At 43.3% G+C, this 12,809-nt stretch overlaps 1 protein-coding gene across 2 annotated transcripts; it reads left to right on the top strand.

The window, feature by feature from the left end:
- The first annotated feature begins 2,278 nt into the window (after positions 1-2,278).
- Positions 2,279-9,488, top strand: drm (odd-skipped family member drumstick). Of its 2 annotated transcripts, none has more exons than XM_017902280.1 (2): positions 2,279-2,798; positions 9,031-9,488. In XM_017902280.1, exons 1-2 carry the CDS (start codon positions 2,569-2,571, stop codon positions 9,104-9,106), a joined length of 306 nt encoding a protein of 101 aa, XP_017757769.1. In that variant the 5' UTR covers positions 2,279-2,568; the 3' UTR covers positions 9,107-9,488. The 2 variants fall into 2 exon arrangements, with proteins under 2 accessions (XP_017757769.1, XP_017757770.1); XM_017902281.1 differs by lacking the exon at positions 9,031-9,488 and adding an exon at positions 8,249-8,314.
- Positions 9,489-12,809: the final 3,321 nt, after the last annotated feature.

Raw genomic sequence — 12,809 nt, 5'->3', positions numbered from 1 at the left:
GACATGTACACGGGCCTTTACTTTCGTCGGACGTGCCCGTGTTCACGAGTGAAACACGCGTTAGCATCGCTGTTCTTAGAACGCGACAGCCTGATCGAATTGCAGCACGCGTGTCTAACAGGATTAAGAAATCTCGGTTGCCCGGCTTAACGCTATAATTGTATTCACCTCACAGGCCCCTAAACAACTCCATTATTCCTTACGATGAATCGAAATCGTATTTTACGATGACAGTGGCGTGACCGCGAGCAGGACCAGCTATAAAAGCGATACACCCCAACGTCCTGCCAACGCTCGATGCTCCCAGTTTAGGCAGACATTCTGGAAAAGTAGCTTCAGGTGACGTTTAAGATCAGTTGCGACTAGAATAGATGAGGTTTCGAGTATTCCTTTGTTATCCTGCCAAGGTGATCGAAGATCGCCTTTCGATAACGCGAAATTCAGCTTCATATGGCTTCGCAATTTGCGTGGGTATACTCATTCGCAAATCCCTCAGACGTACTACGCGACCATAACCGCGAGCTTCCATATACATCGCATTATCATACATTATCATACATTAGCTTTGACCTCTTGATCGCGATAGACACATAGACGAACTTGGCAGGTAGAGCTTCGACGTAATGCTTAACGAGTGTTCACGTCAAAATTGATTCAAAGAATCTTGACAGATTTCGGATCACGACTTCTGAAAATTTAGGACCTTCTGCTCTCTGGCACGAATTAGAGAATCGAAACTGATCATCGTAGAAGTATCTCGTAGAATTCGGTTGGCTGGTGAATAAGTCGGTGAATGAGATAGAACAGGTCTAGAACTTATCAGGTACATCTCCATTTCATCGAAAGCCAGAGATGAATAAGCACGGTAAAATATACACGAAAATCTATCTTCCATCTCAAAGATCGACTAAAAGACGAGTAACCTGTCTCGTAAACTGCTGCTTAATCGAAGAAGTCGAACGACCCTTTCTAAAATGGTCACGTCCACACTCCCACGTAATTAGGTAACCAGTCTGAGATTAGACCATCGATGACGTCCGACCGAGGCATAACTCCTCTTATCCCGTTGAATCTGTTCATAAATCTCTATGAAAACTCTCTAATCCCACACTCCAAGTACGATTCCAACCGATCGGAGCAATCGAATGAAACCCAACTCGCGAATCCTCAGACCACACGGTCTAAACAGTGCCAACGGATCGGGGATCAAGCGAGATTTCGTGCCGACAAATGGAGTTGCTCCGTATCACGAATCCACGAATCACCGTGAGTTCTGGTGGCGCTTGGGCCGAAAGGTGGCGAGGAGGAGGAAAGCAAAAAGCTGGTAGAGCAGACTCGTGCGTAACACGCAGCTCCGATTAGGCCCCACCGCCGTTAGGCAACCTAACCAACCGGGATACGCCCAGCCACGCTTATTACTCATTCGGACACGCCACTTTATTCGAGCGTGCGCCGTGTGCTTACCTTGTGCTACCAGTAGCACCGGACGTGGCTCCTGCACAATGGCCGCGGCAGACCGCGCGATCAGACCCCGGGGGCCTTTTTTATTGCTGCCTCTCCACTCCGCGGGACCCCTCTTTTCGACGACTCGCCGAGCAATAAGCTTCCTTCGGCGTTGCGTTCGTTTCCAACGTCGTTACTTCCTATCGTACCCCCCAGTTTCGCCCTGCGGAGGATCGATGTTGGGGGGCCGGGGCCCGGCGGAGACTCTTGGCGCTCTGCCGACAAATTCACCGTCTTTGGCAGTCTCTGCGCCATCTGTGTACCATCTGTCGCGCTTGAAGCGTCTCTAATTGCATCGTCCAGGTACTCTGGACGAAACAAACCCTCTCCATCAAATCGATCTCGATACTCAACCCCCTGTCAACGGGTCTCCGATCATTCCCAAAGATGGCAGAGCGATCTCGCGACCAGACTCGAAGCTCGGTTGACGCGAGCCCTAAATATAGTCGCCTCCTCTCCGAATCCCAAGATCTATGGATCGCAACCTGGGCAAACACCCTGCAAGTCCCGTCGTGCTATCCAAGAAACCCTGGGCGAAGGTGGGAATCGGGGGGATGGAGAAAACGACAAGCCCGAGGTTGATCCACGGCTCGGGGTAATCGTTGCCAGGCAGCGCGGATCGAGGCGGTCGCGTCTCCGGGAATCGATCCGAAAATCATTGCTCCTTTATTTCCCGCAGGTAGAGAGAGGCGCCAGAAAGAGGGAAAGTTTTTTTGAAAGAGAGAGAGAGAGAGAAAGAGAGAAAGAAAGAGAGAGAGAGACAGAGCGAGCGTGTTCCCGCGAGGAGGTACAGGCCGAGTGATCTCACTCGCAGGAGTTAGCCGGTCGGGACTAGGTTTGCGCGGGAGGAGAAGAGCGACACGAGAGAGCATCGAGAGAGGGACCAAGGAGGAAGCTCGTGAAAGAGAGAAAACGGCCCCTTGTCGGACAAGAGGGACAGAGACGCCTTATAGGCTGAACCGGTGGAGGGAGTGACTCGAGGCGTTAGCAGGACCGCGAGAGAGGAGGTAGAGGGAAAGGAGACAGAGAGTCGACCAAGAGAAGGAGCGGTGGGAATTTATAAGGATGTTCGCGATAATGCCGATGGAGACAGAGGGGCACGGCAGGGAGTTCGGCCGCCGGCAGAAGATGCGCGCCAAGTGCACGGTAGAGTTCGTCTGCAAGTACTGCCAGCGGCGCTTCACGAAGCCCTACAACCTCATGATCCACGAGCGCAGCCATAAGGACGACGTGACCTTCACCTGTGAGGTCTGCGGAAAGTCCTTCAAGCGGCAGGACAACCTCAAGCAGCACAGGTACATTTTGTCCGGAATATTCTTTCGAATACGTATATATGTATACACGTGTGCATGCGTGTACGTGTGTCATGCATGTGCATACACACACGCATGTGTATACATAGATGCGTATATAGAGATACATATATACATATACGGACATTTTTTTGTTCGAGCCTGTTCTAATTCGCCGCTCGGCGACGGGACTGGTTCCGAGCTCGATTTTCGCGCGGACCAGACATCGATCAGACCTGGCATCGCTTTTTTCTACTCTGTGCCGGGTTAACAGTGCAGTTCCCTCCGTTACGCTTCCTTCTCTCCCTCCACCCTCTCTTTTTCCCTATTTTTTCTTCTTTTTCTTTCTTCTCTCTGTTCCGTTCCCCATTTTCTACACCCCGTGGACCGCCGGTGCCCACAGCCGACCCCCAGTGATGGTTATGAATGAATTAGTGCGAGCCCGAAAAGGTCGTGCTCTGTGCCGGTGACTGACAGGCGAGTAGAGAGCCTGTGGCCATTTCGCCGAGAGATTATGGTGAAGTTCGACCATTTGTGATCCCGGTGTATGAGCATCTCTCGTTCACGTACGTCGTCGATGTCTGGTGCCGGTTGCGTGTTCAGTTTTGGAGCTGGTCCCGTATGTCGCTCGTTACGACTCGTTCGAAGATTGACAGCAGCTGAATAGACGTGTCTGTGCCCGGTTCGTGTTCCGTCGCGACTCTTCCACGGCGTGTTGTGCGGGCATCGTAAAGTTCCAACAGTGGTAGATCCATGTCCCTCGCGTCCACCAGCTTTCGTTTATCGGTATTATTCGAGGCTTCCAGGGGACCCGTGACAGAGAACGGAGAAATTTTTGTGCTCGAGAACATCGGGACGCGACGTTTCCGTCAAAGCGGCGCCGCTTAGGCTTTGACAGCTCCAAGCTGGTGTACAGGCCGCGGTCTTTTTGTGAAAATGTGACGCTCAGACCAGCTACTTTTCGTGTTTTCTCGGGACACAGCACCGGATTTCGTAGCTTTTTACGATCAAGTGACATGTGACGAGTAAACTGACACGTTTCAGGGGTTTTCTACGTTTAAGAATCGCGCAGACGAACGAGATGCATGTTTTCCGTAATTTTTAAGCTTCGTCTGGTTTGCAGTCTCGAATTTGCCAATTTCGTGGGTTCAGGTGGTTCAGTGTTGAAAGTAGAGGAATGACAGAAGGGAATTTCGTGGCGAATTTATCGAATGCTAGTTTCAAATTTAATCGAGAAATTTAATTTTAAGAGAAATGGAATCAGCGATGTTTAATTTGGGTAATAATTTAATCACTGATTTCATTTTCCTTCGAGTCAGGAGACCGATGTTCAGATTTGAGGTGTGTTAATGAATTTATGCAGTATAGATATTGCTTTAAAATGTCATTATTTTAATTGATTTGTTTGAAAGCAGAAGAAGTAAAGATCCCTTTCTCTGATATTAGAAATTCGTGGCTTTTGCGATTATATTACAGTAATTTCAACATCAAAGTAGAAGAATAATGGATCCATTAAATAGAATTTCTACCTTTCTTATATTCATAATTGCTGAATTTAATTTCCTTGAAAACAAAATTAAAAATCCACGAATATTTCGACGAATTTCTCAAATATCTTTACTTAAAATCTGAGATTTGTCGTTTTAAAAATTTCCATAATTATATAGTTACAGCAGAGCAATAACTAAAATTCGAAATTCGACAATGAACCCACTAAACATCTTTTCTTTAAAAAATCAAAGATTCGTCTGCATTTTTACACTTTGACAATGCACTTTTAATTGCTGAATCTAATTTCTTTCAAGACAAAATCAAAAACCCGATACGTCATTTTCATGAATTTAATAATTCTAATGCTGAAGCAGAAAAATAGCAGAAAATGTAAATTCGCCGATGAACTTCTTAAATATTTTTACTTAAAATCTGAAATTCGTCATTTTTCAAATTTCAATAATCATATAGCTACAGCAGAGCAATAACTAAAATTCGAAATTCGACAATGAATCCACCAAACATTTTTTCTTCGTAAAATCAGAGATTCGTCTGCATTTTTACACTTTGACACTGCACATTGTCAATTAAAGCAAAAAATACAGAAAATCCGAATATTTTTCGAAAATTCAATTCTTCTTATCTCGTTCAGTCGTTCCGAGGCATAAAAGCCGAAATCAAGCGAGCATGATCGTCGTCAGCTTTCAAACGAGACACGAAATTGCATTTGCACAAAAAGAATCGCTAATAAATTCACACGGAGGATGTCCCTAAAAATGTCTGCAAAATTTCGATTATATCTCGCGTTTCTCGATTATTCAGCCTCTCAGTTCGCTTCGTAAAATACGACGAAAGTGCATCCGTTCGAAAAGCTGTCGATTTAAAACGAACTAGCCGAGCATATTGTGTATTGACCCAAGCAAGCAAGAACATAGGGACCACTTCGAAAACCGGTCGGGTCACCGGTACGACCTTTTGTAAGACGAAAAAGGATAATCCAGCGAAGACAGTACTTCATTTAGTGACTCATCCAGCGGGATGATTTCCCTCCGACGATTCGTCAATCCTTCCATCTCGATCGCGACGGAACCGACGTCCTCACGATCGAGGATCGAGCCCTTGCCACTCCATGTTAAATAATCCTCCACGATTGGAGCACAGACACGTTCGTTGACGGGAAAATGCAATTTCCCAATTCAAACGCGATTGCACGAAATTATTGCTCCACGTTCCATGCAGGAAGGTCTTCTCCAAAAAATTTTACGTTACATTGCTAAACGATATTAATAAATTTTTAAACATACCCTCTGTCATATTACACGGTTTGAAAATTGTAAATAATTGAATTAATAATTATTTAATAATATTAATAATAAGAAAGTATTCACGAAGTGACGTAAACGTTTTGAACAATTTTGGAAGATGAAATATCGGAAGATTCGAAAGAAAATAATTTTGCATCTTTTTAAATGGTATCCAGTGAGTTCGCGGATTTAATTATCGATGAAATCGGTTATGGAATTGATCGAGAAGTTGGGTGTTGAGTTTAATTCGACGGGGGGTATTTGTTTGTTAATTAATTGGGAATTTTCGCACGGTTGCACGGCGAATTTTATTCTTCCCGTCGAAACTCGAGAAAATCGGTGTTCTAAATCGTGAAATGTCGGTATTGAAAAGCGAAAGTTTCGCTCGGTTCGGCCACGTACAACTTCGCGATCCGTCGGTCGTCGACAATCGGCAATCGAATGCGAATTGGCTATGAAACGTCAGCGAAATGTAAAATACGCCGTTAATAATCGTAATTTTTCCACATTGACAGCCAGTATCGTCGCGAATGTAAATTTTTCCACGAGGTCCTGCGTTAATATTTACAAAAGTCGTCACTTTTTCATCCGCCTCGTCGCTCTGCTTTTATCGGAATAAGCTTCGTGCATTAATATACATTGGAAATGTAAAACGACTGGTGAATTTCGGGGTCCAGTCCTTCCTTCGATCTCGAATCGTCTTAGAACCAGCTAAATTAGGAATTTCGATGATTCTGTCAACGAGAGACAAAATATAACGTAAGAATTTCGCGAAGACGTTTGGAATTTAGACAACGAATATTAATAATATTTTTCTCGAAAATTGTTGATTGGAGTTAAATACCAAATAGAATCTACTTGACAGTTGCTTCCAAGAGATTTAAGAATTTAATTAAAATTTTGTACCTTTTGAGCAGGATATTTTGATTTTATTTAAATGAAAGTTAAAATAAATATTGTAAATATTGCAAATTTGAATATAAATGGGAGACTCGTGACACGTTCCTTTGGATAGATTTAACGATTTAAATTTAACAATTTAAATGACTGAATTGCGTAATTAAAGTATTTCTTTGATTTTATTAAAGGTATAAATACGATTTCTATTATTTTGTTGCCAAGTACGAAGTTTGGTAATTCGAATACTCGGGGTAGCATAAAATACGTGACATAAAGGTATAATTTAAGCGAAGAAGTGACTGCTTTTACAGAAATACCACGGAGTTAATAAAAACGCAGATATCTCCGGCGCTTGACGTCGCTTCATTAAAAACGAAATTTACTTATCAGAAACGAGAATGATTTGGCGTGTCATACCGGTCTTGCAACTTCGTAAATCACTTAACAATTAGTAGCAACCTCCGATCTAACATAATCCAAACTCCGAAAATTAATAGCCAGGAAAGGATCACGACGGTAGTTCGATACATAGTACTAAAAAAGGATGCACGAAATTTGAATACGAACGATCCGTGGGAGACACAAATATACGTAGCTATATATACATATACAATTCTTATACCAAAAGCAATAAAAATTGGAGTCACAGAATTTTCATAAAATTTTCATGAAACATTCGAAACAGTAGAAAGTAGCACATTTTTAGATGTAATAGATACTCTAAATAAATGTACAATAATTTTTGATAAAATGGAAGATATAAAGATCAGAGACATTAAAATAATCTGAAGAAAAAAAATAATAAGAAATAAAGTCATACAATTTTTATAAAATATTCGAGACCATCGTATATAAATTAATAAGTGAAATAATTTAGGAAAATGTAGAAGAATTTTCCATAAGATAAAAATGACCAAGAATGGAGATATAAAATAAATCTGAAGAAACTATAAGGAAATATACGAAAAGTAATCAAAAGTAGAAATAGATAGAATTTTGTTTAAACATTTCTAAAATATTCGAAGCAGCTATATATAACAATCTTTGCATGAAATACTCCAAAAAATACGCACAATAATTTTCCATAAAGCACAAATTCCTAATAATACAGAAATCAAAAACATCTTACGAAGGTATACTTCAGAATCCTTTCACGAAAAAATAAACGCAACAAAAAGCCATAAAAATCGTGAAACTTTAATAAAATAATTCGAAATCGTTCTTTACAATTTTCACGCAAATTCCCCAAATTGCGAAGATACTCGGAAATTTTCGTCGAAAAGAGAAATTGTCAAAATCGTACACGTGTGAAAATATTTCGGACGCGAGGACGAAAAAGAGGGGGAAAATAAAATAAACAGGAATATGGAAAAATCGGGAAATGTGGACGATCGACGGAACAGGGGCCGTTTCCGCGCCTGACCTTTCCTCACAGTCTTGGCCTTGCGAAGTGGCGTCTTGTCACCTTCACCGTGCGATTCCATCGGGAAAAACGATGGCGGCGTGGAGGGAATCCGCGTAGATCCGCGAAGTTCGCGGCCCTCCCCCACCCGCTGGCCTGTCGTGGCACTTTGAAGATCAGTCTGACCCATAAATCAGTCTGAAATAATGCTGCCTCCGCATGGAACGTGCGAGCTAGCGAGCGCGCGCGCACGCGCGTACGAACGAGCGAGCGATAAAATAAATCTTCGATACTGGTGGATACTAATGGATACCTTGTATGTAACGGCGGTGGTCTTGTTTTCTGTTCTGTTGTAGATGTGGGTGGCGGTGAGCGGGAGCTCTGAACCTCCTGCACCTTGACACACACACAATGTACACGCAACAACAACAATATCAACAATATCAACAACATGATCAACAAAAAAAAAAAAATAATATTCAGACAACAAATTCAACAACAGTCTATAACAACAGCAAATTACAATCCACGTTCTTCTATTGTTTAACATTTATATATATATACATACATACATATACATATATATATATATATGCAGATATATATGTTATATATATATACATATATATATGTTATATATATACATATATATATATATTCTTCTCTTTTTTTCTACATTTTTTTTTTTTTATTACTTTTTTTATATTATCATATCTTCACTCGAAGTGTCACGCGATATGTCCCTGTCCCGATCACGTGGACATCGCACGATCATGGTCTCGTGCATCGCGTACCGCCACCACGAAGTAAGAAAGGCGAAAGAAAGGATAATAATACGCCCAGCATGCTATAAAGCTCTACTTCTACCGCTATCACCTTCTACGGTATCTTCCGCTGTCTCTGCTAAAGATCGACGATCTACGATCGCATTTATCGCCTTCTAATTCTACTGGTACTAACACGAGCGCGCACGATACAACCCCTCCTCTCGCTAATCGCGAAGCGGTGTGGAGTTTGATTGCTAGATAGGAGGAGAAAGAAAGTGGGAGAGAGAGAGAGTGAGAGAGGGAGAGGAAGCAGGACAGTTTCCTTGAAGTGTACTTTCCTCATCTTCCGATTTCGACCATCTTTGTTCCAGGAGCATACACTCTGTTCCCTACAAGGGCTCCAACGGCTACTCAAATGGCTATTCGAATGGCTACTCTAGGTACTAGAAGCCATCCGGCCAACTAATATCCCGATCTTCCCTCTAGACGCGAGTTTCTCTGTTTCTGATTAGGCTAGTTTCTTTGCCGCGCGGCTCGCGTTCAACGAGTTTTTGGAATTTCGACGGCAACCCTTCTCCTGTACGTATGCACATATATGCGCACATATGCACGCACATGCAGTGCTTTGTAACGGCGTTGCAGATGAAGCTTAGACGGATGTATCCCTGGTGACACGCAATTACAACATTTTAAGTCTCTCGAATTCTCTTTTCCATCCATTTCCTTTCGAGTCACTGCTCTTTCAACGTCTTTCAGGCTGCTAGGCACAGGTTAGAGTCAAACGATGAGGTCTTGCGTAAATGTTCTCTTTATGATAGATTTTGTGAAGGAATGGACCAATTTTGAAGTATCAGAGGAAGACTGCTTAAGAAATGGCACCTTTAAATCCTTTTTCTAATTGTGGAAATGTTCCCTTTCGATTGCTGCAAGCATTGTTGGATTTGTTACTTAGGTTAAACGAGAATGATGGCACATCTGACAACAGTTTCTTTACAGATATTAGAGATACTAGAGTTTCTACATCAACGAGTCTGACTTTGACCGTACTAAAAGAGGATAGTTACTGACAAGAGTCAATCGATCAGTTAGACATCAGTTAGATCAGTTAGATCAGTTAGACACCCAGGAAAGATTGCACTTGAGCGAATTTAGAAATTACTTTAGAAACAAAACGAGAGCAATATTTGCATTAGACAGTGACTAGAGAATCAGTTATTTAAACAGAATAGCCTCGATCTGCTGTAAGAAGTAATACGACAAAAGGAAGACCGAAAGGAATCGTGTAGTCTGTCAATCAGCTAGCTAGCTAGAGCTAACTGGAAGACAGGGAAAGCTAGAGGTGCAGCGATGAGAAATAAAGATCTACGTCGAAATTCCGAGAACTTTTTGACCAGACCACGCGTCCATTCTTCTCGATGTCCGTCTGTCGGTACTCCGAGTGGATAATTAATCAGCTTCGAAAAGACGTAGCACGTCAGCCTACCGAGTCGCAAGGGAAACAGTTCCGTGGATACTGATCGTCTCCTCGCCTATTTTAAACCTCGCTTCTCGCTCCTCCGTTCCGCTTCTACGATTATTATTTTTTTTTTTTTTCGCTTCTGCCACTTTCCTGTATTCCGAGCCTAGACACCTAGACGTCAGCCACAGCAAGTCGTCGAGACTTCTCGTCGCGACAAAGACAGCGAGAGACAGAAACAAACAAGGAAGAATCACGTCAATGGTGCAACCATGTCAGAATTAGTCGCCACGAGGCTTCACGAGGATTTCGTGAGCAGTCAGATCAGTTGGATAGCTGTATACGATATCCGAGACGAGCTGCAGGCAACGATAACGAAGATGCACGTTTCGCCTAGGGATAGGCAGACCTCGATGGTCCTTGGGAATTACCTCGAGCATTCCTCGATTGAAATTCCTCGACAGTTTGGAGGAACGTTGAAGATAACAAACGAAATCGTTGCACTTCGGCGTGTTTAATGAGTTGCCGACGTGAAGAATGGCCAGGAGTTGCATAAGATCGTGGAAAGGCAGACAGAGAGATCTAGCCTCGTTATCAGCGACACGTTCGAAGACACCAAGTACCCAACCAGTTCTCGTTATCTCGAAAAATCTACTCGGCCATGGTTCCTGCTTTCTCCTCAGCCGGCTGTAACAACTTAATCATGGAAAGCAGAGTCCACGTAATTCAGCTCGAGCATCCATGGGAATAAGGCAACGGAGCCAAGGTCGGAGGAAGAGGATCACACGCTTTTGTCTGTAATGTCAATCCAAACCACCCACGAAGATTCCTTCGAATTAATCTGCAACTTTCCGAAAACTCTCAAATGATCCGATCCAAACTCGATCTTTTGGATTGGACACCTGGATCGTCAGTGATACTTGGAGACAAACAATAAGAGACAAAATATACCTCGAGTTTGAAAATTCCTCAGACAACTAATACAAACTCTACCGTCAAAATTGAACACCTCGAACTCAAATTACTCTTTGAGACAAGGAATCAGGAGGATCATGTATGCAAGTAGACTCAAATTGTGTTCTCATAAACGAAGACATGTCTTATAGTCAATCAGAACACTGAAGAATCGAAATTTCGGAAGACTCTCAGAGCAATTAATTCAAATTTAATCCTCGACACACGGAGACACCCAGAAAAATAAATTCAAGTATGTCTTCGAGGCAAGGGACCAAGAAGACCATGTATCCAAGAATTCTATAAGAAAGCAGAGTGTCTTTGAAAAATAAATTGCACTTGGATAGAAAGGACGAAGAAGACGGTAATTAAAGCAGTTTGAATGCACGTTCAAATCTCAAATCCACGAGGAGATCGCATAAATCCTGGGAGAAACTCGATTTCAATATCAAAGGAGTCCCAGGAGCGGCGATTGGGTTTCACGTGGGCCCGGAAGCGGCTAATTTGAATTCGAAGATCCGGTAGTTTGACGAGCGGCGGCAGTGAAGCCGAGAAAGGATGAAGGAACCGTGTCAACGGTGTTACGCGAGGACCCGGGGCTAGAGTCCCAAATTGGGCCGCGTAATAACCCGCTTCAAAGATGCTGCTGAGGACCGGATGCTACCGTGGGACCACGCCCAGGCCCGGAGCGACGCGGCGTTGGCCCGGCGTCTGGAAAGGATGAGAGCAGTCTCGAGGGCTCGATTCGACACGATCCGACTCGGATGGAAGCCTCGGATGGTCCCGCTGTTCACCGTAGGCGAACCGAAATCGCAAGATCTAGCCAGAACGCGGCCAGACGACCTTGGAAATGTGAAACAAGGCGGGTCCGCTGACGCAGATACCAGTCAGCTGGGATCGGTTTCCAGTGGATGAACCGTCTACTCTGCACGTGTCTCTCCGATTTCGCGCGGACACGCCAGCCTCGATCGCTCGATCAGAACGGCATGATCGATCGGTATCGCGCGTTTCCCAGACCGCCCAGCGGTCGTGTCGTTTCTGTCGTCCACGCGACCTTCCTCGTGGCTTCGACTGGACACCGGCGTTGGGAAAGCGTCCTCGACGAGCTCAGCCTCCAAGATGGCCACGTCGCCACGACGGACACCTTCCAGTTCGACATCGAGCTCCTTGGTAATTTTTCCATCTTTTTCTTACTCTTTGGTTCTCTTGTCTCGTCGACTGCTCAGTTTCGGGGCCATTTCTTCGGTGTCAGTCCTATGGAAGTTCTTCCTTCGTGCTTCGAGGTTTGTAAATGTATTGCTCACAGTTCATGGACCATTTACCAATTTTCTTTTTCAATTTCTTGTTAAATATATGCTATCAATGCTATGGAAGTTCTTCCTTCGTGCTTCGAGGTTTGTAAATGTATTGCTCACAATTCTTGGACCATTTTCGAATTTTCTTTTTCAATTTTCTGTTAAATATATGCTATCAGTTCTATGGAAGTTCTTCCTTCGTGCTTCGAGGTTTGTAAATGTATTGCTCACAGTTCATGGACGATTTTCGAATTTTCTTTTTCAATTTCTTGTTAAATGCTATTTTATTTTATTCCTGGGAATTGAAGTTCAGGTACTGTGGTTCTTTCAGGCACTATTATGTTGGATAATTTTGTAGTATTTTTAACGAATATTGGTTTTTCAATAATTTTGGAATTATTATTACGTGAGAGTAATATTTGATTCATGCAATCTACTGGCTTTT

Source organism: Eufriesea mexicana, unplaced genomic scaffold (assembly GCF_001483705.2).
Source record: "Eufriesea mexicana isolate 0111107269 unplaced genomic scaffold, ASM148370v2 scaffold1801, whole genome shotgun sequence".
NCBI classification, from domain to species: domain Eukaryota; kingdom Metazoa; phylum Arthropoda; class Insecta; order Hymenoptera; family Apidae; genus Eufriesea; species Eufriesea mexicana.
Note: the sequence above shows the minus strand (reverse complement) of the source record. Positions and strands in the feature narration are given on the sequence as shown.